Source organism: Phocoena sinus, chromosome 4 (genome assembly GCF_008692025.1).
Source record: "Phocoena sinus isolate mPhoSin1 chromosome 4, mPhoSin1.pri, whole genome shotgun sequence".
Classification (NCBI taxonomy): Eukaryota; Metazoa; Chordata; class Mammalia; order Artiodactyla; family Phocoenidae; genus Phocoena; species Phocoena sinus.
The window spans coordinates 140,598,322-140,625,356 of NC_045766.1; the positions used below are offsets into that span (position 1 = coordinate 140,598,322).

General features: G+C 44.5%; 1 protein-coding gene across 1 annotated transcript in view; it reads right to left on the reverse strand.

Annotated features, from left to right (window-relative positions):
* Positions 1 to 27,035, reverse strand: part of DSCAM (DS cell adhesion molecule) — a gene marked incomplete at its 5' end in the record, with an annotated part of 749,720 nt that overhangs the window by 25,595 nt on the left and 697,090 nt on the right. Inside the window, 4 exons of the mRNA XM_032629458.1 lie at positions 2,415 to 2,564; positions 5,959 to 6,074; positions 12,941 to 12,971; positions 25,029 to 25,205. Of these exons, the coding sequence (XP_032485349.1) occupies positions 2,415 to 2,564; positions 5,959 to 6,074; positions 12,941 to 12,971; positions 25,029 to 25,205 (474 nt within the window). The remainder of the gene's footprint in view (positions 1 to 2,414; positions 2,565 to 5,958; positions 6,075 to 12,940; positions 12,972 to 25,028; positions 25,206 to 27,035) is intronic.

A 27,035-nucleotide genomic window follows, 5' to 3' on the forward strand; every position in this document is an offset into this window, starting at 1 on the left:
GTGCTTTAGAGTCTTTCCCGTACCGTTCCTTCTGTCTGGCAGGCCGACTGACTCCTGCCTGGGACTCAGTGGAGGTCTTCCCCAAGCCTCACACGGAAGCAGCCCCTACCCTGGTCCCCACGCCCCTGGCCGACTCACCAGCTCATCATTCTGTTCTATTTGTCCTTCGTACTTACTGATAAACAACGCTTTCGCTCCTTGTTTCACGTTTGACTTCCTCCACTCAGATGAAGTGAATGTCTTTTTGCACCTTTCGAGGTACCCCAACCCTGGGCACTGGCCATATGTGAAGTAACACCTTCATGAATACTTCTGAGTCTGAATGAAGGAATTCTTAAAGCTTCCCAACTGTGCCTACACTGTCAGAGCCGTGAGGCCATGAGAGAGGGAGGCCGACACATCCCTTCCGCCAGCCTCCTGCCTAAGGTGAGTGAGAGACACTCACCTCTCACTCGTTAGAGCTTCGGCCTGTGACGTAGATGCATGTCTCTGTGGATATTCTGAAAGCCATCAAATCAGCCTTCCCTTGTTCTGGGGCTGACCCGGCAGCTAGAAGCTTCCCCGTGCTTTAGTTTCACTGCCTCCTGTCCGGCCTTGACTGTTTACGGCTAGCCTTTGTGCATCTCTCTGCCAGCTGAGCATTGGCAGGGAGCTGGAAGTGCAGACTCTTTTCACCTGCTGTGCAATGAGCCCGGTAGGTTTGAGGGCTCCTGCAAGGCTGCGCTACTGTGGACACCTCCTCCCAGGCTCTATGTGACACACGCCTAACACTTGGGGGAGTGTTTCTCAATGAGGGGTCCAGGCAACCAGCAACAGAATCACCCCAGATGGCTGTTATAATGCAGATTCCCAGGTCCCGCAATACACCAAGTGGATCTGAATCCCTGGGGGTGGAAGCCTGGAACGAGTATTTTAAACAGGCACCCTGGGTAATTCTGATGCACACAGAAGATGGGGAGCCACTCCCTGGGGCGTCTGTCCTGTTTCCTCTGCCTCTTTCCTATCCTGCTGTTAAGGTCTCCATTAACTTCCACTCTGATGGGGACAAAGGCCTGCTGAGGTCAAGGATCCACTGACAGAAGTCCCCTGGGTCTGTAATCTTTCCCGGGTTTAATAGCCATAAGTGGCTCGGAAAGCCATCAGCGCCGTGTCCTGAAGTAGCCAGGAGCAGGCCCAGGCAGATCATGATGGAGAAGCCCATAGCTGGAGAGGATGTCAAGGACCCGGGAGCACCTTCTAAGAGCAAAGGTCTTAGTTCTGTGCACTCCTTCGCAAAGCTAATCCTCACTCGTGTCCCGTTCGTGTCTTCAGAATGTGCTAATGTCATCAGAGAAGGAAGGACGTGAGGTTACACAGAAGGGAGGAATAAAAGATTCCTTCAGAATGTTCCTGCAAACGACTCTTCTGATGAATTTCAGTAACCGCTAGCACCGTTTTCCTACATAGTACAATGCTACTTAGGAATCATCCAGTTTGCTTCAGGAAGCTTCAGTGCATTTCACAAATGCCTTCCAAGGCAGACATTCTAAAGAACAGCTATAAGCATAATATTTATTTTTCTAATTATAGCACTCTACTCAAGAATGTAAAAATGTTTTCAAAGAGAGTGATTAATGATTTAAAAGCTAGCATCAAAACTTCCAAAAAGATAATAATCCGGACATCAATTTCTCAGTCTTTAAAGAGACTTAGGAAAAATCTAAATTATGAAGGAATAAGAATATCTAATTAATAAGCTCTAGGTACATATTAGGGTATTTAATTTCATCCCAGTAATTAATTTCCATATAATACGGATCCAAATCTTAATAACTAAACCAAACAGAATCCCCAGATTAAGCAGAAGTATATTCTTCTCAAATCGTGAGGTTCAGGAGAAAAGCATAAGCTCGGAGGACAGACAGACCCACAGCTGAATCTTGGTTTCACTACATAGTACGCGTGCAACTTTGGGCTGTTTCCCTAACTTCTCTGAGATTTGTTTCCTCATCAGTAAAATGGGAGCTGTAATATCTACTGTATAAGTAGGTACCTGACAGGGCCGTTGCAAAGATCACAAAAACTGATATCACCTTTCTATCCCAGTCCTGGCACAGAGGAGATACTCACTAAGATTAACTAACTTCTTTTCCTGTGTTGTCTAAATAAAACAAAATAAATACCTGGACCTGAAATTTCTAACACTTCCTTAGTAAACCAATACCAAGAGTTATTGGCTTCAACCGATACGATTTTAATAACAGCTCAGATCAAACAATACAAAGTCAACGTCCCAATCAAAGATGTCATCATCCCTACTTGCTTCTTAGGCACAGAGCTGAGAAGCCCCACATTCTATTGCATGGCCAGGGAGCACGAATGCATTCTCAGCACTGGTAACACCCACAGAGTTTAAGCGATGTGTGACCACTCACTCGTTCCCGGCCGAGCGTCGGAAACATCCACCAAGGGCCCGGTGGCCTGCGACACTGACTGGTAATGGACCGTGTGTGTCACCGTCAGGGACTTTTGTTTCGCTGCCTCTCCGAAGTCAGCATCCGTCAACAGGACCGTGGAGCGATCGTCTGCAGAATAGCAGGATACAGGAAGCCAGGGACAGTTATACCCCCTGTTCAGTGACTCCCTGGCCGCCTCTCTCCTCGGTACTTGCATTATTGCTAATGGCAACAGTAACAACCTCATCTCATCCAGCAAAAAAAAAAAAGAACGAAACCCAAAATATTCAACCACTGTATTAGAATTACTCCAGAATGAAAAAAAGTAGATTATCCTTAGGGGTTGACTTAGGAGCATGACTTAAAGAGAACGACCGCGGAGAAGGGTCTCCCCTCTCTCCTGGGGCTTGGTTTCTTCTCATTAAGCACACATTGATCTGGGGAGGACGGCTGGGTGGCTGTCCATTTAATAGAGTTTGGGGTTTATGTGTTTGTTAAAAGCTCACCCGAGACACCACCAGCCATGTCAGCATCGCCCAGGGTTGAGGCTGCCATTTCAAATAAGCTCTCTTTGAGGAACAAGAAAAACTGCCCTGCGGTCATCTATCCCAGGGTCGCCTCTCATATGGAAGATGGCAAATGTTCAAGATGGGGCATAGGGGGAGGAGAAGAGAAGGGCCAGTCTTCAGAGTGGACTTGATTGATTCCTTGATTTTAACTGTTCTGAGGTATATGCCTTTCCTTCCCAACTCTCCTGAGCTTCAGTGACTCTAGGGCATTCTGTAAATTGACTTCTCAAAATGACTCACTTGTCAGACTTCCCAGGACCTACTGGCACAGGGCACTTGAAGGTTAGGGAAGCCTGGGTGCAGATGAATGCAGAGCATTTTAAGCCTTTGAGGAAGGAGCGGTCAGTCGGGCTGTGTGTCATTATTTGGCTGTCTCAGATTTTCATTACTTTCTTGTGATACTTTTCACACTTTCCTAAGAACTTTTTGACTCCAAGGGAAACTTTCGTTAGGGTATATGGAGTTTTTCATACATTTTCAAGCACTGCAGGCTGGGGTGATGTTCGTATGAGTTTATCAGTCGGCTGGGACCACACTGCAGCGGGCTTGACACTGAACGGTAATGCGAAAGTCATGAACAACACAGCTAGACTGCTGTGCCCAAAAAAGGCTCTGAACAGAACGAACCTTACAAAATCCAATTACTCAGGCTCTGGCAGGAAAGGAAAACCTCTTGAAGTCAGAATAAAATTTCTGGGAAGAGAAAAAGAGGAAGGACTGCCAGGAGGTCTGCTGACACCCGTACAGCCCAGATCGGTGCCACGGTGGGAGCCTGGGCTCGGCTTGGGGGTCCCGCCCTACATCTGTCCCTCCACCCTCGAATAAGGTGGCCTTTCCACGGAGGTGGGTTCTTATAATTGGACCTGGTATCAGAGACCCGACATACATTCGCTTTCATCCATTGTGGTTTCTATCATGTAGCCCCGCTGAGAACACGCCAGAGTATCTGTGGGGCTGGGTTTCCAGTTTTATGGGACATTTCGGGTGCCTGTCAGTTTGTGAGGTTGACCATCCATTCTGGCTAGAAATTAATGGCTCTCCCGTATTGGATTCTTGTAGGCAGAGCCCAGAGCGTTTCAAAGCATCATGTCTCTACTTCCCCAATAATTAGAAGATGCCATCGACCAACTGTCAGGCACCACCGGGAGGTAAATGACTCTTGGTGATGAATGATCCTGAAGGAATGTGCTATATCTCTGGCTAAGGGTCGTTATTATCTACAGAAACGATGGGCAGACCTTCCTCTGGTGTTTGGTCAGCAGTGACTAGCTACTGGGAGGTAATACACCACTCCCAGGATCCGCCTAGAGACCTGTTTTAACAGCTGTAGGCAGAGTTATTAACAAGTCTGGTGAGAACATTTAGCAAATGTGTAACTGTATTATAAGGTCATAGGAATTACAATTTGATTTTGGAACTGATGTTTCAAAGGAAATCTTAGTTTTAGTGCCCAATTCACTGGGTTGAATAAAAGAGATTCCAGATACACTAGAAAAGGTAATGAGAAACAAAACAGGGTGCCTTGCCCTGAGGTGAGGCAGCTAATTAAATCTTGTGTATTTCAGGATGAGTAGTGAGCCCTCATACAACATGGTAGTATTTAACTGAAGTTGGTTGATCGAAGGTCACATTGGACATGACCAAGCTGTGCTAAGTACTGTTATGCCTGAACCAAACTTGAATCCTGCACGGGCAGCCCAGGTCTTAGAATTTAGGAGCCATTAGGTCAGACATCCCCACTGTTCTATTAAAAGACCATAAAAGCAGGGCAGGGACAAGGGGTAATGGAGGTGTCCTGCCGATCTGGCCACTCATCACTGCCTAATTGGCAGGAGGTATGGAGGGTACATGCCAGGAGTTGGGTGCTTTTAGCCAAACCACAGGGAAGGGTTGTCCTGGGACCAAGTGCCAGCAAACATCTTCCGGAACAGACACAGAGTGAAGTTCAAAGAGTGGCAGTCTAGGAAACCTGCCTCAGAGTCTGTTTCCATGAGTACTGGGGGGTCCAGCCATACTTCTAAGGTGAGGAGCTCTGGGAAGTAGCCTGTTGATACGGAAGAAGGTGACGCCCAATCACCAAAGGTGAAATCGGTGGCCAGGTGGGGGACCTGCCCTGGTTTTGCTCCTGTCTGTGTGACCTGCAAGCTACAGAACCTCTCGACGTCCCAGTTCCCAAGTAGAATCTTTTTCCTATGTTGTTTGGGAGGCGTAAGTTAAATAATCCACATACAATGCTTATAAAAGTATGTGAACTTTAGAGCACTCTTAATAAATGTTAGCTATTCTTCTGATCATTACTGCAGTGGAAATACAAAGTCTCTGATTCTGGAATAAATAGAACCATCTAGACAGGCAGTGTGGACAGCGGACTTCGAGTGGAAAGAGGCTGGAAGGAGTCAGGACACCTGGGTTCTGGGTGGACAGGCCACTGAAGCTCTCCGGGTGTCTTTTGCGATCGTGAAACAGGGGAGCTGGGACTTTTCCAGAGCCCTGTGAAGGATTTTTATGAGGTGCCAGGGGGTGGAGAAAGATGTCCTTTGCAAAGACATTTGTAGAATTTAAAATTTTTCTTTAATAAAGGCCTTATTGGAGTTGAGGAGGAGCTCATAAAGTGGATTTCCAAGACGGGGTCTTAGTGTACAGCCCTTCTCGGTTTGCTTGATTATAAATGTTGGTTCTTTGGGGTGGTACCAAGAGACTCTCCAGGAGAGACCCAACTTGGGACAGAGTTGGGGTTCTCTCAGGTGAACTCTGTGGTTTACATAAGTTCATTTCCCCCATATTTGCTGGTACTTATTATTCTCCTCAATAACAGTTGTCTACCTTCTAACTTCTTTGCTCATGTAGCATTCAAGATGTCCCCATGTCTAATATTTCCCATGGCTCAGGGTTTGGGCTGAGAAGGCATGGCTGTGGCAGCCACATTGTGTAAGGCAGCAAACAGGACACCTTACCAATGGTCTCCATTGTGTCTCTCTCTTCAATCAAAAGCTGAGCCCTGGGTATGTCAATGTGCATCCTCAGGGTTTGCTGTTGCTTGCTCAACGTGTCTGAAGTCCGGGTATTCTTACTGGGAATAAAAAAGAGGGATGCATTAACAAATTCAGTTCAGTGTTACCCTAGGCCAACATGTGCTTGTACACCAAGTTATTATCTAATTATTAATTATGTGGGGAGGGGAGGGGAAGACACACCAGATAGATTTTTTTCCCTTCATTCAAATGATATTTATTAATATTAAATTTCAGCGGTCAGTTGTGAGGTTCAGAAAATACCAACTGTCAATAAAGAGTGGTTCTGCATCTATCAATAGAAACTTTGGACTTTCCTATTTCTTGTCTAAAAGCCGAATGAAACACACACACAAAAAAACATTCTTAAATCAACATTTTCACTTGTCAGACATGAGATATTCCAATGATGGTAAGGGAGAAAAAGGGTACTGGTCATTCACTGGATGGGGTTTTACTAACAGTTTTGTATTATACCTGGAGTCATTTTATTTTTGTTCTAGTAACAAATCATAAACCTTGTTAGCTTCCCTGACATTAGTTTAGTTTTCCGAACCCAATTACATTTTAGAATAGAAAAAAAGCAATTACTATAAGAATTTATCTCAAAATTTGTGTACCAGAAAATTACTCTTAGAGTGAGCTGTCTCCTGAAAGTAAATGGAAATAGGTAGTAAAACTGCATGGTATAATCAAATTCAGTTTCAGCTCACAGCAAAGAAAAAAAAAAAACAAAACTGCATGTTGGACAAAAATACAAAAAAGTCGATAAAAGCTTTAATTAGCAATGCACGTTAGAAAAATGGTTGTTCAATCTTTACAGGATTATAAGAATTGAGTAGATTTAAGAATATTTAATATTTAAGAATATTTTCTGAAACACCTTCCAGGAAGCAGCAGGCCTTCAGATAAGTTAATCAATGTGATAATCTACGGCATCCTTAAGTCTAGCTCATTAACTGCCAAAGTCTGTTTTGAGAAAGATTTGCGGAGCCTGGCACGCTCAGTGTTAATTATATGTAATGGAGAACAATAAAGGTGTATCCACACTAAAATCTCAAATGCCTTTTGCTCCAAGCAAGCCTTCACCAGGAAGCTCAGGGCTTCCTCATCCATGAGGATGCATCCACGCTTGAACCATGTGGTTGATGAGTGTTAATAATCTGAAGGTCAAGTTCACTCAAGAAGCTGTTTAAATGTTTGCATTCAGAGGTCCATGTTAATATTCTGAGTATTTTCCAATGGCCCTTTCCTGAGTGTAAACAAAACAGCTCACGGAAATGGCAGCCTTTGAAAAGTGCAGCAGCTCTACCTAGGCCTTGATCTTGAACCAGATTTCTTGCTCTGCAGATAAGTAACTGGGTTATGTAGCTAGACCATGCTAATTACGCAGAGCCCAAATTCAAACGTTTTGGCCTGAATTTTTTACATGGTCTATAAATGTTTTTAAATTATTTACTTAACCAAGTTCTTTGTTTGTGTGTGTCTGTGTGTTTGTGTGTGTGTGTGTGTGTGTATGTGTGTGTGTGTGTGTGTGTGTTTAAAGCAAAGATTCAGATCCTTGCATAAAATGAAGAGCGTTGGTGGCTTGGGGAGCTGCAGTTACGTCAGACAGGCTCTATTTCCACAAAAACATATGGGGAACTACTCCTCTGTGAATATCTGAAAGATCTGTTTCGAAACTTCACTAGGGACCCGAGTTTGTCCTTGCATCAAAAATAGAAGCGTGAGCTAGTTCCCTCTGCTCATCATGAATAGTTATGGGGCAGAGCCCACAGCTGCTCAATGAACAGCGAGGAACCCTGCGCAGCTATACTTAACAGCAAGGGGTCTGCTGTCAGGTTGACACAGGAAGCAAGTGACATCACTGCTGTGCTCCATGGCGATGGACACAAAGACTTAGACTATGATTAAACTTTGTGAACGGGGACGATCAAAGCTGGAGGTAAATGCCCCTCCTCGCAGGACTAAGCTGCAAGCCCTGCAGCTGGAAGGCGAGAAAGTTGCCCCGCAAACCTTGAGATTCAGGGGCTTATTTTTCTTCCTTCTCTTTGCACTTGCTGTTTCCTTTGCTTAGGACACACTCCCCCAACGCAATGCTCCTGTGGCTGTCCCCCCCGACATCTTTTCAGAGGAGCCAGTGGAGTTCTGCTGTGGGGACTCCCCATTCTCCATTTAGTCTTGTCTCCTCAAAACTTAAAACTCCCTGGCATATGTTTAAGTGAGTTATTTATTAGCCGTCTCTGCCAATGGACTCTAAGCTCCTCAAAGGATACTTTCGTCTCTTCTGTCCCCTGTATACCCTGCAACGTGGAACGGTATATAACCAAAGTAGGTGCTCAATTAATATTTGTTGCAGGTTGTTGAATGAATAATGTGTGGGCACAATGGGAGCTGAGTCACACCTCCTAGAGCCTTTGCTTTGGGGGCAGTAACACTTTTCTCAATCTAAAAGGGTTATCGGGGCCCAAGGAAATTGTTTCTTTATCTGAATCTGTGCTGCTGTATTTTATAATCTCTTGTTACATGGAAGTTGATTCCCCCAAACTATAATAATTGGCCATTAGAACAGCAGCAAACCTTCAAAAAAAAAAGAAAAAAGCTATTTAAAGAAACCTCATTTGTAACCTGGAAAAAGATTCTGAATGTTTTCACTGTGGAAGCAAAATTGCATCTTTTATATGATATAGGATCATGCTTAATATATTGGTTATTATTGAAATACAATCATCCACCATCCATTTGCCATCTGGTTGTCTGATTAAAATGACAGAGAGCTGACCCTGGTTCACAGTGGATGGTGTTTCTGGGCTCAGCCAATAAATTATGTGCAGTTGCTACAACACTTTAAAATCAATATTTCCTTAAGATTTGGGGGAAAAAAACCCAAACTAATGACGATTTCTGCATACCATCCCCCTTCCTCCCCAAAATGTAATACGAAGCATCCTGTAAGTACAAAATAACTGTAAGGATATCAGGATATGTCTCGTTGTAACAGCTGGATGGGCATTTTTCTTTTTTACTATGTGTATAAAAATATAAACATCAAAAAGCTACATTAACTTGATCTCTCAGTCTGAACCCTTCACTGCTCACAACTAGCTTCCTTACTAATAGTGGTCCTTGGACATTAACCATGTGTTGTTTAGTACGTTACAGCAAGCCGGTCTCACCTCTGAGAAGTATGGTATATTTTAAAAAAAATGTTTTCTTGCCTAATCGTATAAAAGGAAAACCCTTTCTATCTGAGCATGGTGGATGAAGTCTATCTTCTCTCTCCTCTGCGAGGTGACTTGCTTGGGTGAGATGGATGAGTGTCCCGAAGCATGAGGCCCAGCGATGGGAGTGGCAGCCTGTGGGGGACCCCGGGGGGGTGGGGGCGCTCCAGGTTGTCTGTGTTTGTCCTGCAGTTGCACCTGCCCGTCTGGCCCCGGGACAGCTAATCTCACCGAAACACACAGATCTTTCCTTGAGGAGCTTGGGTGGACAATAAATGTTATATTCACCCAGATCATGGGGTGATAAAGCTAGGAGCAATTTCCAATTGCTGTTTTTAGATAAGGAAAACAGGGCACAGGGAGAGAAAAGGATGTACAGTAAGCCTCCTACATATGAACCTTCAAGTTGCGAACTTTCAAAGATGTGAACGTGAGCGCCGTCAACGTCTGGCCTGAGTGACATTGCAGCCTGCCCTCCGTCTCCTGTTGCTGACAACCCTTCCGCTCTACCATCTCCCACCTCCTCTCCCTCCTCCAGCCAGTAACTCTTCTTGCCTGTTCACTCGGTGCCAGCCCCTGGATGCCAGCTGTTGTATTGTACTACTGTACTTTTCAAGGTACTGTAAGATTAGAAACGTTTTCTTTATTTTTTGTGTTTGTTTTTGTGTATTATTTGTGTGAAAGGTATCATAAACCTGTTACAGTACAGTACTATAGAGCCGATGCTGTTAGTTGGGTCCCTAGGCTAACTTTGCTGGACTTACAAGCAAATTGGAGTTACACACGCGCTCTCGGAACGGAACTCGTTCGTATGTTGGGGACCTTACTGTACCCCCCAAACCACAAAGCCAGCCGGTGGCAGTATTAGGCCTAGAATATAAGTTCGTGATTCTATGTCCCAACCTGCTCAGTCCTCACCTTCCCAGAGAGACCAGTGACCAAGATCAGGAACAGCAGTTCCATAGGGCTTCTCTGTACCGAAGGGTCTGACTTGCCTAGACTTCCTGGGCTACATTTGGAATGTACTTGGCCCTGACCTGACCAGGTAGGGGACAAGGTTTTTTGTTGCTTAGCCTGTTAACCTGCCAAACTTAGATCGAACTGACCTTTCATGAATAAAAACATTGCTTTCTCTTCTAAATTAATCCCATAAAAATTCACCTATATTTGAGGAGCTTGGAAATTCTGTTCCTTTTCAGTCACTTTCATCCTTTGGAGCAAAGCACCTTAAACACCTTAAGTGGGAGTAATTACTAGTTTTAATGTTCCCAATTTCATGTTGGCAACTGCAAATATCATTCTGATTCCCGCTCTTATCAATAGGTGGTCTTTCCACCACAGTAACTGCCCTATTAACAAAGAAGGAAGAAGATGCTTTCTGATGTCTTGCCTGGGGTTCATGACAAGAGGGAGGGAAGGCAGCAGAGAAGCTAATACCACATCACCCTAACGAAACAAATGCTGAACATGTCAGGAAACACGGACCCCAGTGTCACAGGCTTTGGGTAGAGGCATGATTGATGATCCGGGAGTGCGCGAAGGAAGTGGCCAGAAGCTATCTGGGAGGACACGCAGCTGCAGGAAGCAGGCTGGGGTACAAATCAGGGAGGTGGACCTGGGTGGATACGGGAACGGGGGCCCCTGGGCCGAGCAGGTTACACCCAGTCTAGAGGGGGCATCGAGCGCAGGTCCAGATACCCGTGATCGTCGAGGCTGTGCCCCGTGTGGCAGAACACTTTCAGGAGAAGTCAGAAAGCCACAGTTTTCTATGAAATGTCTTGATTTTTAAAGGACATCAGCAATTTCATATGTTTAAGACTACATTAGAAACTTTACTTTATTAGATAGGTAATTATTATAAATCGAATGACGCTGGCTTATTTGCGTTCCAGATATTTTTGTCTGATTTGTTCAATACAAGCGCACATGTGTCTGGCTGCCTTCTATGTGACCACTAGCAAACAAGTACAGACTTGCACAAGAGCACGGATCCAAGGCATTTCATATAGCTTTTCATAATCTTCTCATGTACGTTTAATCTAGTGTGACGGGATTAGATAGATGGAGACATTTTACAGACCATTTGCATCTCTGAGCTCTACTCTGGGCTCCAGATTCCTGCTACCAGCTATCTGACACCTTCATTGGAGGCTTAAAAAGCATCCCCAACATGATCCTTACAAGCCTTTTTTTTTTTTTTTTTTTTTGCGGTACGCGGGCCTCTCACTACTGTGGCCTCTCCCGTTGCAGAGCACAGGCTCCGGACGCGCAGGCTCAGCGGCCATGGCTCACGGGCCCAGCTGCTCCGCGGCATGTGGGATCTTCCCGGACCGGGGCACAAAGCCGCGTCCCCTGCATCGGCAGGCGGGCTCTCAACCACTGCGCCACCAGAGAAGCCCCCTTACAAGCCTTTTCTTTCTGATCCACATCCCCTTCCTCTGCCCTACAAAAAGAAAAAGTCCATACCCTGCATCTATCTTCCTAATCTTGGCAAATGGCACCAATGTTTATCTAATTGCTCACATCAAATATTTCAGAGTCATTCTTGATTCCTTCATATCTGTTACCAACAGTTCACACTGTCTTAAAACACAGTATGGACAAACAAAGACATCTGTGGGAAATGTAATCCATGAGCCAACGGTATTCAACCTGTGTCTTAGGTCTTCACACATACTGGTGATATGGGAGAGGACTCTTTGTGAATAACAATCAAGTACTACTCTGATATGCAAAGGTGAGGGAGGAAGTTAAAGCCAACTGTGGTGCTGTAGGGGATGGGAAGAGACCCTATACTCCATCTCTTTTATCTCCTACGTGAGTCATCCTAAAATGACAACGTCAAGGTCACCATCAGGGTCCCTGACATTTTTCTTTTTGGCCACGCCTTGCGGCTTGCGGGATCTTAGCTCCCCAACCAGGGATCCAACCCCAGGCCTTGGCAGTGAAAGCGCTGAGTCCTAACCACTGGACCGCCAGGAAATTCCCTGACATTTTTCTTATCTGGTTCCTAGACTCTGATTATCCTCTTTTTACTTTTGGTTTAATCATTACAATATAAAGTGCAAAGGTTGGGGTGTTTTGTACAGTTGTGAACACGCACTTACTTATTCTACTACCCCTAGTCATTCACCTACTCAACAGTTATGAGTGGGGCAACTATAGTGCTGGTTTCTCCTAACATGGTGATGAAATAGCCTGTGACTTCCAAGACCAGACTGAATAGATATTTGCAGCAGAAGGTGGTGGGTGCTCTGGTGGAGGGGTGCTAAAGGGGCAGCGGGAGCTGAAGGCAAGGAGAATCTTCCTTGATCAGGCCATCAATTTTGAACCCATTCCCTTTCATGGATTCCCTTTCACCTGGCTAACTGTTAGGAAGGAAGCTTGGCCTCAAAGTGGCATATTTGGTGAAAGCAAAACCAAAGCTACTTACTTCAAATGCTCCTCATTATTCTCGGGTTAATGGGAAGTGTTCTATTGGTTGAGTCCAGCCAACAAGAAAACTACCTGTGGTGTGCATAACTGCATATTATTTGGTATCTATGTCTCTACCCAAGCATTACATGGATATTTAGTTTCCTGGAATGAAAATTATATGTCAAGTGAAGAATGGGTTATCAATTTCAGACTGTCATTAAGAAAAAGAAATCATAAAAGCAAGTTCTTTTCAACATGATATTTGGGCTGCTAGGTCTTGTTCTTACCTCATGAGCATTTCAGCTAAACTCTTTGCATCTGGGGAAAGAAAGCTGATATTAGTATAAGATAAACAACTCATTAACATTCACTTAAGCATTTGTGACAAATATTCTACAGAATCAGATGACAATAACCATTTTTAAATGTAATTGTATATCGAAATCATTGCTAATAACCTAAACTTTTATGGATCCCTTGTCTGTTCTAAATGAGACATACACATACACACCACACACACACACACACACACACACATATATATATATACATATATATGTATACACATATATGCATAAAGGTAGCATAAAAAGATAGGTACAAAAATACTCAGATCTGCTAAAGGTTATATTACAACCTATTCATTTGCCATTTTCCAAAAACCCAATTTTACTTTCAAAAGTCAGAACATTAACACCTTGAAAGTAATTCATTATGTAGTACAAATTCTACTCTTTTTGTTATCAAAATGAAAAAGCTTATGATCACTTAAAAAAGTCATTATTACAGAGCTACGCATCCCTTTGGTTGATCAAAGAATTGTATAAACAGCATATCACTGTGTCTGGAAACTTAGATGTTTATTTCAAACACAGAAAGAAAGCTTTTCTTTATTTCTTTTCTCTGAAGACATTATTTACCAAGATCTGGTTACCACCCCTGACAAAAGAAATCCTGCCTAAAAATGATGTAATTTTTTTTAACCTTTTTGATGGCATTGGTTTGAAATTCTAATTTCCCTTAAAATATAATTTGTTCTTTTTACACACCTTACCTGACAAAAATGAATGTTTCCTTTCTTAGAACACAAAGCCCTTCTTTATGATTTTCTTTCATTGCTCTCTAAAAAGCCTTGATGTTAAGTGTTCAATGAACAGAATTTTCTGGAAATGGATTCAGCTGTCTGTGTGAGTGCCAGTGAAGCGATGCATTTGTTGGAGCATTTTCATCTTTGGGGGCTAACAATTGAATGCAGTCGCTTTTATTTCAGGGAGCAGAGTGCTGTAATTGGGAGGTGTGGACTGTCACGGGAAGAGCCACACGTGGGCAGGCACCCCATGAGTCAAAGCTCAGCTTTTCAAGTCAGCCATGCCAGTTCCCACCTCGCAGCGAGGCCCCGGCTTTGCGCACAGATGGGTTCTGTCTGGGAAATGAAATAGCTCCCTTTATCCCACCCACGTGGCAAAGCAAAGAAAGCAAAACAGCATCTAATTTCTCAGCTCATGGCTTTATATTTATCTGCAAAGACAAAGTAAATATGATGAGCTTCTTCTCTTCCTGAATGATTTAACACTTACAAAGTAAATATACATATACACATATATAAAATGCCAGAAGCTTGGGATTAATTAGTTCTATGTAACAACCAAGCAGTGGCTAGTTCAATACTCTAAAAAAGAGGAAAGATTTCCAAAGAGTAAAACACTGTACTTCAGCTCACAACCTGAAGGAGACTCCTACTCGAACATCTTCAGAATGGACCTGCGTTCCTTGTTCTGCCATAATCATCGTTCTTTTTCTATTTCTGAAGTTAGTCATCACAGTTTTCTCTTCTATGATTATTTTTTTCTATCAATGCACCAAGGGATGGCAGCATCCAATGAGTGAGGACAGAGGTCCCTCCAGTACTGACGTGCTCTAACTGCAGATTTTCCACGTCTACAATTAGCAGGCATCTGCATCCACATATTTAGGTGCCCAAAGCCGTTTTGGTCTACCCTTCCCTATGCTTATCATCTTACAGTGGATCCCTTTCCCTTTCTGTCTTAGCTACTATTTCCTCCTTCTGATTCATCTTAAATTGTGAGAAACATTATATTCATGGAAACTCACTTCTTCTGTGAGTTCCCCTTTGAGGAAGCTGAGAGCTGGTGGAGTTTTAAGCACAGTGATGGGGTCTGGATAGCACAGTTGGCATCAAGGACCAGGCGTGAATGTCTTCTGGGGAGTGGGACTGAGTGGACTGCGGTCACAATTAAGCACATGCTAGGAATCTGGATTGCACCGGTTACTTTAGGACTGCTTGCCCATGTCCCCTTAATATCAGTCTGTGCCTGGGAATTACTGTGACCTCCTTCGGAAACCAGGAAACTGGGATCCGGATACATTCAGTCATTTGCTGCAGCTGAGCAGGAAATCATAACCAATGTCTGTTGGTTCAAACTCTTTTTAACCACTGTCCTCGAAGTCCTTTATACATAGAGGGGGATACATGTCGTATCCTTAGGAACACACAGAGGAGCAGACGTCTCATGCCAGCTGACTGAGGACACACCCTGGAGGCCGCTGTGTCAGGCCGGGTGAGTCAGAAAGGATGGAAGACTGCCCACCTTAAAGAAAGCGTGGACTTTAATGGGAAGAGTGCTCCAGGGCACAGAATTAACTTGTGTTGGAATTCTGAGCTCCTTCAGGAAGCAAGGAGTCGGTCAGTTTGACTACAGAGAGAAGTTTCTAGGGGTGGTGGGGAATGCGGATGGTCAAGATGGTCAGGAGCTAAGAAAATGCAACTTTGCATCACTGACCATAATCTGGAAGCTTTTACCTGGGCCAAGCAAGGGGGGAAGTGGAGGAAGGAGGGCAGAGGTGGTGGCCAGTGGGTACAGGTTCCATAAACAGCATTAATCAGACAATGCAGAGTGCCCAGGATGGGGGGCTGGGGGCAGGGGCCTGGTGGCGGGGCGTGGTTGACATGATAGTAGACAGGGGGCATCTACAAGAATCAAGGACCTACTGCGTGTGGAGGGGACAGGCAGAGGGACCGTGGGGAGTCCAGGGAAATGGCAAGATTTGGGATATGCAGGGCTGGGTATATGGTAACACAAGGGACAGAAACAGTTGTCTAGAAGGACTTGGAAGCAGCAATTTGGGCGCAGGCTGAGATGTTTGGCTTCAAACATATTGAGTCCTTTGACATATTAACGTTAAGTTGGGGGACAGATTTGGAATCCAGTGTCCAGCTGGGAGATATGTCATGGCTGAGATGGGCTCAGAGTCTTCTGTTTATACACGGAGAGGGGAAAGAGAGATGGAATTTTGGACACACTTCTGTTCAGGGGTGAGAAGGGAATCTGGGATAAGTTAAGATAATCTATTTAAAGTCACGGAATCATGGTATCTTAAGAGCATTACAGACTTTCCAAATCAGCCTCATAATAAATGTCTGAATCCCTTCCACAGCGCCTTGGACAGAGGTTAAAATGAGCCAAGCAGCTGGATGCTCCAGGGATGGAGCGATGCCCTTGCTGCACGACCTCTCTTCCCACTGCTGACCTGCCTCCCACGTCTGTTGATGGCTCCCCACTCAACACATCTCCCCGGGACTCTGGCTCTTTTCTCTCTCCTCAGTTCAATTCTCATTTCCTCGTCAGCAGCTCCTTCTCTGGTCTCCCCAGCTCCAGACTCAGCCCTCTAAGTGACATCCCCACTGCAGGAAGGATGGATTTGAAACACAGCCCTCACTGGGTTGCATCTGTGCTCTGAAACTCTCAAAGGAACCTCCCTACCAACAGGAATCCTCAGCTCAGGGTACCAGCCGCCCACGCTGGCCTCAGCGGTCTTTCCAGCTCGGTCGCCTCTGACTTCGGTCCACCAACCCTGTCTCTGAGTTTCCTGCTCTTGCATTTTCTGCCGAGACCCCCATGACTTTGTTCCTCTGAGGCCCTTGGAGATGGTGCTTTGTCCCCACCCCTCCAGACAGACGTGACTTGCTCTGTACACCCTCCCAAGCCCGGCGGGTGAAGCTGGTGTTCTGGTTCCCTGGGCTTCCAAGGACATTTGCACCGTCTAACCTCTCTGCATCTGTTCAGCACAGCCTTTCATTGTAACTTCCTGTTTTCATATTGTCTCTCTATTGGCCCTTTGGCCCTTATCTCCAGGCTCAGCCCAGTCACTGGAACAGTAAAGCCACATACAATTTTTCCTGAGGATACAATTAATCACGAGAGACACCTTCCTTTTCTTGTGTTGAAATCCCCTGGTGTAATTTCTATCTGGATATAACAACGGCACCTTCTGGAAACGTTGAAAAAAACATTCGAATATTTCCAGGTAGTGCCACGCCCCAAGTAGCTCGGCTTCAGTGTTGTCTTTTCTAGGTTGAATTCTCTAATTTTCTTGACCACTCCTCAGGTGGCATAATTTCTAGGTAATTCCTTACTTGGGTCTCTCTTTTATGAAAGACATTTCCCCCTTCCTTCCTTCCCTCCCTCCTTCCTTCCTTCCTCCCTCTCTCCCTTCCTTCTTTCCCTCCTTCCTTCCTTCCCCACTTCCATCCTTCCTTTCTTCCCTTCCTCTCTCCTTCCCTCTTTTTTCCCTCCCTTACACCCCCCTTCCTTTCTCTTAATCCCCCTCCCCCTTCCTCTCTCCCTTTCTTCCTTTTTTATAATTCTTGTCCCACATTTTCTGGTCTGAATAGTTCTCCTCTTGGTTCACATCAAAGTAAGACAGATGTTGAGTCCTTCTTCTTTTTTTTTATATTTTTTGCTGTGCGCGGGCCTCTCACTGCTGTGGCCTCTCCCATTGTGGAGCACAGGCTCCGGACGCACAAGCCCAGCGGCCATGGCCCACGGGCCCAGCCGCTCCGCGGCACGTGGGATCCTCCCGGACCAGGGCACGAACCCGTGTCCCCTGCACCGGCAGGCGGACTCTCAACCACTGCGCCACCAGGGAAGCCCGAGTCCTTCTTCTGCTACCTGCCATCTGTTAAGATGAGAACATCATCTCAAGTCATCTTCTTCTTGCCCAACACAGCTCAACAGCCTTTTGTGTTGTCTGCCACTTTTTTCCACCAATTTCAGCTCAGTCTGAGATTTTTAGACTTTGTGACACCTTTGCTGAAGCCCCGGCTACTTCTCTGTGCCCATCCTGGGCTTTGTGCTCAGCTCTTCATCTTTCGGGTGGGGAGATGGTGGAGAAACACTACCAGGGTAGCCTAGTGATATTGAAAGATGGAAAAAAGGAGTTTCAAAAAAATAACATGTGCTAGCACTGTGAATGTGCAAAGAGGGCTAGAAGATGATAATGAAAGGAGAATTTGGGGATCAGAAGGTAACTGGTCACCTGCCTTTAGGAGAGCACTTTCCTTTGAGTGGTGGGGAGAGCAGTGAGACTGAGGATTTGGGAGCTGGTGAGGCTCAGTGTAAATAGTTGAGTATCAAAGACTCTTTCAAGAATTCAGTGGGGAAAAGAAATGGAAAGAAGGGCAGCAGGTTAGAAGATAGGCAAACAAGAAGGAATCTTTTTTTTTTTTTAAATATAGGGGAGCCTGAGTAGTAGCGAATATAGAGATAAAAAATAAATAAACCAGGGCTTCCCTGGTGGCGCAGTGGTTGGGGGTCCGCCTGCCGATGCAGGGGACACGGGTTCGTGCCCCGATCCGTGAAGATCCCACATGCCGCGGAGCGGCTGGGCCCGTGAGCCATGGCCGCTGGGCCTGCGCGTCCGGAGCCTGTGCTCCGCAACGGGAGAGGCCACAACAGTGAGAGGCCCGCGTACCGCAAAAAAAAAAAAATAAATAAAAAATAAAAATAAATAAATAAATAAATAAATAAACCAAATATTTTTGATGGGCAAATATAAAATTATAAAGTCACTATTGATTCTGTGTTAATATATCTTTTAATTCTACGTTTCTTTGATACATCTTTTTAAACTAGCTTAATATGGATGTGACAGGCTTTCTTTCTTGAATGTTCCAAAGCTGAAGAAGTTTCACAGGAAGAGAACTGGGTAGACAACAGTGATTTCGGCTCTCCTGCTAATTCTTCCCTAACTGATGTGTGATTTCCAAGTTCCCTTCAGTTTTCATGTCAGTAAAATAGAGCATAACAGTGTCAAGCTTATTTGCACCTATTTGCACAGCTATTAAGACACTAAAGCAAGATAGAGTATAGTAAAGCCTTATGGAAAAGGAAGAAGAGAGAAAACGTGGAAAGTGCTAGCACTCTGTCAATTAATACACGGTTCAGTCAGTTCTTGGGAAGAGGCACCTCAGCTGGATGAAGAGCCTCGCAGTGTGGTCTCCCGGGTTCCGTGTTCTTTGTGGACCATCACTCCTGTGGGGTCTGTACGTGGCATGAGGGGTTCTTATTAACAAGGCAGCATGGGCCTCCAACATTGCAGCTGTGGCAGTCCTGAGTGCATACGCTAATGTTTCTTTAAAAAGGACGACTCTCATTCATCGCCACATCGTTACATTTTCATCTCCGAAGAAGTTCTAGTTGAGTGAATGGCATCTGCTTTGGTTCATACCTCTACTGAGCAGTCACTAGCACACACCCACAAAAACATAAAAACCAATTTGGCGGCAGCAGATGTCCCCCTGCTTTACCATCTCTCAAAAGCTCTTATTGGCAAGCTCCCTCGCAACGATCCCTGCTTTCTGTGGAATTTAAAGGGGTCTCATAAAGTAGCTATATTCCTAAGGGCTATAAAACCTGCATTTACATTTTTACAAGGTCGCAAAGAGGACTCCCGATCATCAGCTCAAATGAAAGCTGATTCCAAAACCATGACAAAATATATATCCCAGAAAGAAAACTGTATAGACTTGCCATCTCAGAAAGTTGCACATACAAACACGGAAGAAACAGAGCACGTGGGCAGAGGGCAAAGCCCAGGGTGACCCCAACTCTCCCCATCCTTCTCCTGTGCCCCCCCACCCCGTCCCTCGCTCCACAGCTGCACTGGGCCTGGCCCTGCTGCCATCCCACTGTTCCTTTGTTTCCCCACACTCAGACACAGAAACCCCTTTTTAAAAATTTAGTTCTGCCATAACACATTTGAAGTTTTGAAAGGACAAGTTTTTTAAAATGAAGGTCAAAAGGAAAAACAAGAGGAAGGAAGGAAGAAAACGCAAACCTGAGAACTAAAGTTTCAGAGTAGAGGCTTCTGATCCCATCTAAGCCCCAAACTGGGCATTTATGAGCTAGGCAATGAAGTCTCTGCGGGTGCCTACCTCCCACCCCTTCACTATGGAGCACCGGGGACCCTTTGCATACGTAGGACTCAATGCATCAGTGCCATGACCATCTTTACGCAAGTCTACCTTGAGTCCAAGGTCTTTGCGCTCCTAGATGCACACCTTTCTTCCTTTACATTATTGAAGTTCAAGCTAAGCTTTGGTCTTACAGATGAGGAGAGATTTAGCTCATTTGCAGGGCAGATTAATGGAATATTAAACAGTCGTGGCCCACCCCTTCAGCTGTGCCTGTGGAGGGCTCCAAGGTCACGTTCTCTCTGAGAACGGCCTCCTGGAACTAATGGGCCTTAGAGTGTTAATGCACTTTAAAGCAAGCTTAAAGTAATAAATAGGCTTCTGTTCAAGGGAAGAAGGCCATTTTGCCACGGAAACATGGTCAAGTTTTATGTCATATACTGATTTTTATCTTTGGCTTCTTTGAAGTCTTGGAAGTAGCTTTTTGGCTTGACGCTGCCCGTTGACCCATACGGGTTGGTGCTTTGCATCCTCTTGGGTAAACTCATACTAGAGGGGGAAGCTTTTAGTGATCCTGGACCTGTTTGCTTGACATGGGAATCAAAGTTTTATAAGGTTGTGTCTGCTGGGATCATGGTGATTTATTTTATAACCTTGCACTTCAAAGGATCTAGCGGTGGGGGAAAATCAGGGCATGACTTAAAGCAAAATGTGGCTTCTGAACTCCTGGATAAGGTTACAGATTGTTAAAAAAATGTAGCACTTGAAGACAATTTAGACTTTAGGAGGTCACTAGGCTCTAAAATTAGTCAAGCGCTCAGGAAGGAAGAATATAGGTTGGCTAAATTGCTTGAGTCCCATTTTCTTTCTTTCTTTTTTTTTTGGATTTTTACATAAAAGCACATTTACGTATGGAGCATTCACTAGGTTGCTTGTCTATACGGTGAAACAAACCTGCTTAAAAAGATTGAGTACCATCTAGCAATCAAACAAGGTCTATGACAGGGAGTTGATCTTACAGTGTTCATTAGGGACCCTACAGTATTTTCCTATAATCCAGATTTATTTCCAGTTTTGATCCTGATCAGTAGTTGCTCGGGCAACTTTGACATATTATTAGAAATGTCCTTATTTTACACTATAAAATATTGTATGAAGCCATTCAATCTGTAAATATATTTGAACTGATTCTAACCCATGGATAGGATCTGTGCCTTATGTGGGTCAGGTAGTAACTGGATGATTCTACTTATGAACTCTGTTTAATAGATAGGCACCTACTACCGTAAGCTCTGTGGCTGTGCTTTCTTTTCATGAGAGAATTGGAAACATTTTGTGTTATTAATTAACATAACATTTCAAGGGCCCTTCAGGCCTAAAAGACAAAGATCTTTTGGGGGCAAGGTCTGGCCTTTCACTGATTCCCCCTAAACAGCCCTAGTCACTTGCTCTGCCCTTTTATGACACAGTTTTCAATGTTAAAGAAAGATGAGTCTGTCCCTTGAAAGCCTTTGCTGACCATTCTGGGACAGAATCTTAGTAACCTTTTTTTCTCTCTAGGACATAGCTAAAATCTTGTGATCAAATAGAAATGGTATAATAAGAAAATTTTACTGTTGGTTTTAAAAAAATGTTACACCTGGCATGTTGGTAGATAATCAATGAGGGTGTGTTTGGAATTAAATATTTCAGTGCATCCAAAGTAAAACTTGCCATTTGGAAGGCGATGGAATTAGGTGTCCGATCATTTTGCCTTCTTGCTGCCCTCTTGTCAGACTCTTGATTTGGAAGCTTTTATTAAGCACGTAAAATGCAAGACTGCAGATACCTTATGCCTGCAAGCTACTTCTTCTGGAATACTTTGCTTCTCAGCATCTCCCATGAATACATCTTCTTTCCACAGCACTTATTTTCATCCCACTGAAACCTTTGTTGCTGGCTCTATCTCTTCTCTGGCACAAAGAAAGCAAAACCATTTCTGGGGAATTGAAAGGCTGGACTCGCTAATGTAATGTATTGCTTTCTTTATGAAGACCAGCTACAAAATAGTGGTGTCAAATAGCAGAGATGCCGACAATAAAAATGCCAGCCCAGGATATTTTCTGGACAGAGGCCTTGCAAAGCAATAACTAAATTACAAGGGACTATTAAGAACAAAAGGAAGGATGTCGCACCTGTCATCAGTCTAACTCAAATACACCAGGAAGAGTCAGCAACATCTTTAGCATCTTTTCCTTACTCTTGGTAAAGCAGAACGAAGTTGAGGTGCTTAAGTCATAAGTAGAAGAGGAAAATCAAACAATAGTTGGGGAGGTAAAAGTAAGCAACGGGGAACCGGGGCAAAAAAGAAAAGGTGAATTGGGAGAGGTGTGAGAAGATGCTGGGAAGGATTTCCTCAACGTTTAAACTCATCTGCTGCCAAACCCTTGTCATCAAATAGAAATGATGGATGAGAAAATGTTACCATTGATTTTAAGAACGTTATATGGGCAATTCATAGCCCTCTAAGTGCAGCCAGTTAGACATGGCTGTCTAAATGCAACAAAAACACGCCACCCTGGTACCTCTATAATGATGTCCCTAAAAGTCCACACAATGGGTTTCTGTTTTCGGTGAAAGAGGGGTTATAAAAATAAAGTCCTTTTGGTATTTTTTTTTTTTTTTTGCGGTACTCGGACCTCGCTCCGAGGCATGTGGGATCTTCCCAGACCCGGGCACGAACCCCGCGCCCCGTGCATCGGCAGGGGGACTCCCAACCACCGTGCCACCAGGGAAGCCCCCCCTTTTGATATTTAATCACGAACACTTGTGAATGGAATCCAGCACAGCTCACCTGATATTGAATTCTCAATAGATTAGAACATTATGTTTTTGTAGTGCTGTTTTCTGTAGCTCTTGAATGCCCCCCCTTTCCTCCCTAGCTGTGATGAATCACCTCCTCTTTTATGCTTAGGTAGGATTTGTTTGTTTTAGCATTCGTGACATTTTGGCTCTTTTCCTGGTACCTGCCTGTGCGTCTGCCTCATACACTAAACCTAAAGTTCAGAAGGCTCTTTCTTTTCATCTTGTACATCGAGCACCTAGCACGGCCCTTAGGATATAGGACTCACTCAAGAGAATCTGCAAAATTAAAGGTAAGTGGAGAATGTGATTTAGAAAGAATATTTCAATGAGATTGACGGTTCATCTGAATTATTGGGCTACAGAAGGTGTAAAAGGAAGAACTATTAAAGTGTGCAGATGGAGTGCCATGTACTTCAGATATTTTAATTTGTTGGCCAACTAGAAGCACATTGATAGTAAAATGGGTTAGAGTCCCATCAAAAGGAGTGCTCTGGCTACCTGAAGACAGGTGAAAATGTCCCCATGTTCTGCTGTTCTAACTGGACTACAGTCAAATCAAGCATTTACACAAGTGGTCAATGCTTTCCCAAGTCTACCAGCCAGGCTTGGGGATATCCCAGATGTAGATAGGGACAGGGCTTCCAGGCCTGTTCCTCAAATGCAACTTTGAAGAATACATGGGATGTTGCATACTCCTCACTGCACTGATATTAAAATGCAGGCAGCTTATATATACATTTTACCAAGAAGCGACGTGGTTAAATACCCTGACAGGTAAAGAGGAGGGACTCAGAGCACTGTCCTGCACAGGGCTTTGCATAGGAAAGAACTCATTGGCCTCACACTGCACAGCCAGGGTAGGTAGGGCTGTTGGCCAGAAGCTGGAAGAGCCCTGTAGCACAGAATCTACAGAGCCAGACATGAGAATAACGGTGCTGCTGACAAAGGCTCCCATCTGGTCCAAGATCTCATCTTCCATTCTTTCCTTCTTTTTTTTTCTTAGTTAAAACAAAACTCTTAAACCAAGCTTCAGCTCTGATTTCTCATTCAGTGAAGTGTGTGTTTCCTGCCTCACAATGCTTTCCCAGGACCATAAGCCCTCAATTTCCATTTCCTGGCTATAAAATAGTTCTCATTTCCAGAACCAATCTGGAAGGTCTTTTTAAAGGATACCCTGAGAAAACCACAATTCGAAAAGAGTCACGTACCGCAAAGTTCATTGCAGCTCTATTTACAATAGGCAGGACATGGAAGCAACCTAAGTGCCCATCGACAGATGAATGGATAAAGAAGATGTGGCACATATATACAATGGAATATTACTCAGCCATAAAAAGAATGAAATGATGCCACTTACAACAACCGGGATAGACCTAGAGATGATCATACTAGTCAGACAGAGAAAGACAAATATTATACTGTATCACTTATATGTGGAATCTAGAAAAAAAAAAGATACAAATGGACTTATTTGTCCATTTGTAAAATAACGAAAATAAACGAAATTGAGTTACTTGTAGTGAAGTGGATGGACCTAGAGTCTGTCATACAGAGTGAAGTAAGTCAGAAAGAGAAAAACAAATACCGTATGCTAACACGTATATATGGAATCTAAAAAAAAAAAAAAAGGTTCTGAAGAATCTAGGGGCAGGACAGGAATAAAGACGCAGACGTAGAGAATGGACTTGAGGACACCTGGAGGGGGAAGGGTAAGCTGGGACGAAGTGAGAGAGTGGCATGGACACAATACACTACCAAATGTAAAATAGACAGCTAGTGGGAAGCAGCCGCATAGCACAGGGAGATCAGCTCGGTGCTTTGTGACCACCTAGAGGGGTGGGATAGGGAGGGTGGGAGGGAGACACAAGAGGGAGGAGATATGGGGATATATATATATATGTATAGCTGATTCACTTTGCGATACAGCAGAAACTAACTCATCCTTGTAAAGCAATCATACTCCGATAAAGATGTTAAAAATAAAATAAAATAAAAATAAAGGAGGCCGTAATTGGTGGCCTTGCTGTGGCGGCTCAACATTAAAGAGTGGGGTTGGCAAACCCTCGTGAAAGTCATTCTCTTTGCCTGCCTTGCTGGAGACGTGAAAGAGGTTGGCTTTCACTCAACTTCTGAGTCGTAACATTTGCATGACTTGCGTGTGAGGCCCCGCCGTCCTGCTGCCGGCACATCACAGGTCACAGAAGCAGGCAGCGCGGGGAACCTGGCGCAGAGAGGGTAAGGCACTCCACGGGGCCGATTCCCTCCTAGCCAGCCGTCTGTCCTGCTTTGTGGGGGGGGACGGCTGAGCCTCCACTCACCTCTCAGCCTCTTCAGCCTCTGCTCCCGTCTCCTCCTCCGAACCACCAGCAGGAGTACGAACAGCAGCAGCAAGCCCACCAGGATACAGGAGATGGTCACCAGCATCTTGAGCCCTTCATTGGTCGCCAGCCCTTCATCGCTTTGGACAACTGACTTAATGAGTGGAGGGACTGTACCTGAAAGCAGGGCCATGATGTTAGGCGGCAGTTAATGACGACAGCATGGCGGAGTTTTTAGGGATGACGGGTTACCAGAACCGCGCGAGTGAGCGAGGGCGTCCGCGGTGATGGGGATGAGAGGAACGCTCCCTCTAAGTCCTCGTTCATTCCTTTCCTGCCTCGCTCCCCTCCTACGCTTACTCTACGGAACGTCGAACCAGAGTGTGCGCGAAGGGCAGAGCACCTTGTTTTTTGGACAGGGACTTCATTTGGCAACGTACTGCTGGGTGCAGACACTTGAAAGCATGAGGTCCAGGCTGGGCGCTTAAAAGAGCCACACACACTTCCGTGGAGTTGAGCGTCACCCAGAGCACAATTGAGAGGGGCTGTTTGAAAAGCTGCACATCAGAGAAGGAACAATGGGTTTGGCAAGTGGACAGAAGGGAGTCTGTGGGGAGACGGTACCAGATGAGCCTGCTTAAAGGAGCTTAAAATCTCTTTCTGTTTGGTTTTTCACTTGCTTTTTATCACGGGTGTAAGGCCAAATTTACTTCTAAAACTATTTCCGGGTATAAGAGTAAAACCAACTCTTCAAAGGGGAGCCATCCAAGTCTCTAAAGCAAAAGCTACTTATTGGCCCACATAAAGCTGTGAAATTCAGATTATTTAGAATTACAAGGAAACACCTAAGCAGACTGAACTCTGAGCTGCGTTAAGCTGCCTTCTGCTCAGAGGCTTTAATACAATGGGTGCAGAGATTCAAACACAGGCATCCACATTTTATGGGGCCTGCGTTTTGGCACCGACCATTATGTAAGATGCTCCAGTCCACTGTATCTTCCATGTAAAACAAGGACCAGGAAGTCAGTGATTCAGGAAAAATAATGCAAAAATAATGCAATTTCCCTCTGAGCAAAAAGAGTCTTGTCCTGCATTTAGTGAGTATAGCAGGGACAATAGAATGACGGGTCCCTTTGCTATCGGCTAAGGCCAAGAAGATCATTCTTGCAACTTGATATAGAGTGCTTTGGCTGCAAACCCAAGTCTGCAAATGCTCAGAACCCACATAAGAGGCACGTAAGGGGATGCAGGTGAGGATGGGCCTGCAAAACCAAGATGACACAGGACCAGTGGAAACATTTGGCTGAGGAAATGGCAGAAGAAAGAGTCAAATAAAGCCACGGGCGGATCTGAAATCTGACTGGTATTGATAGATATAAAGCTAATGGTCAACATTTGTCGTTCCTAAAATGAAAAAAAATTCTTCAGGCAGAAGTGACAAAAAGGATATTAAAGCTTTATATCCACAAGCTTAGTTCAAAAAAAAGGAAACCTTTTTTCAAGGAAAATATACATATGTATTCTTATTTCTAGTGTAACAAGATTATTTCAGATTTCAGAAAATTTTAAATGTAGCTCCCAGGACTTTTTCGTGACTTAATCTAAGATCTTGGATAAAGTGAGAATATTTCTTTTCGAAGACAAATATTTAAGATCTGCAGAGCACTTTGTAAGTTAGAAGGACAGTTTCAAATGTTGCACGCGAGTGGTTTCTAATTAAATGATTAGCTGTGAACCTGTCACGGATGTGCACCTTGAAGCCCCGTGCTCTGGACCACACAGATTACGAAGAAGCTGGGCATCACAGCGTGATAGTCGTAAGGCAATTAATGGACATCAATCATCTAAAGTAAGAAATATACTCCCTGCCCAAGTGTGTACCCTGCTAGCAAAGGGCTTTGGGGAGCCCTTACATGCTAGGGAAAATGGTCAGTGTTGAAGTCCTTTATTTTGTCAGATCAAAGAATGAAAGCGTGTTGGAGGAGAAAGCAAGTTGTCCACACTGCT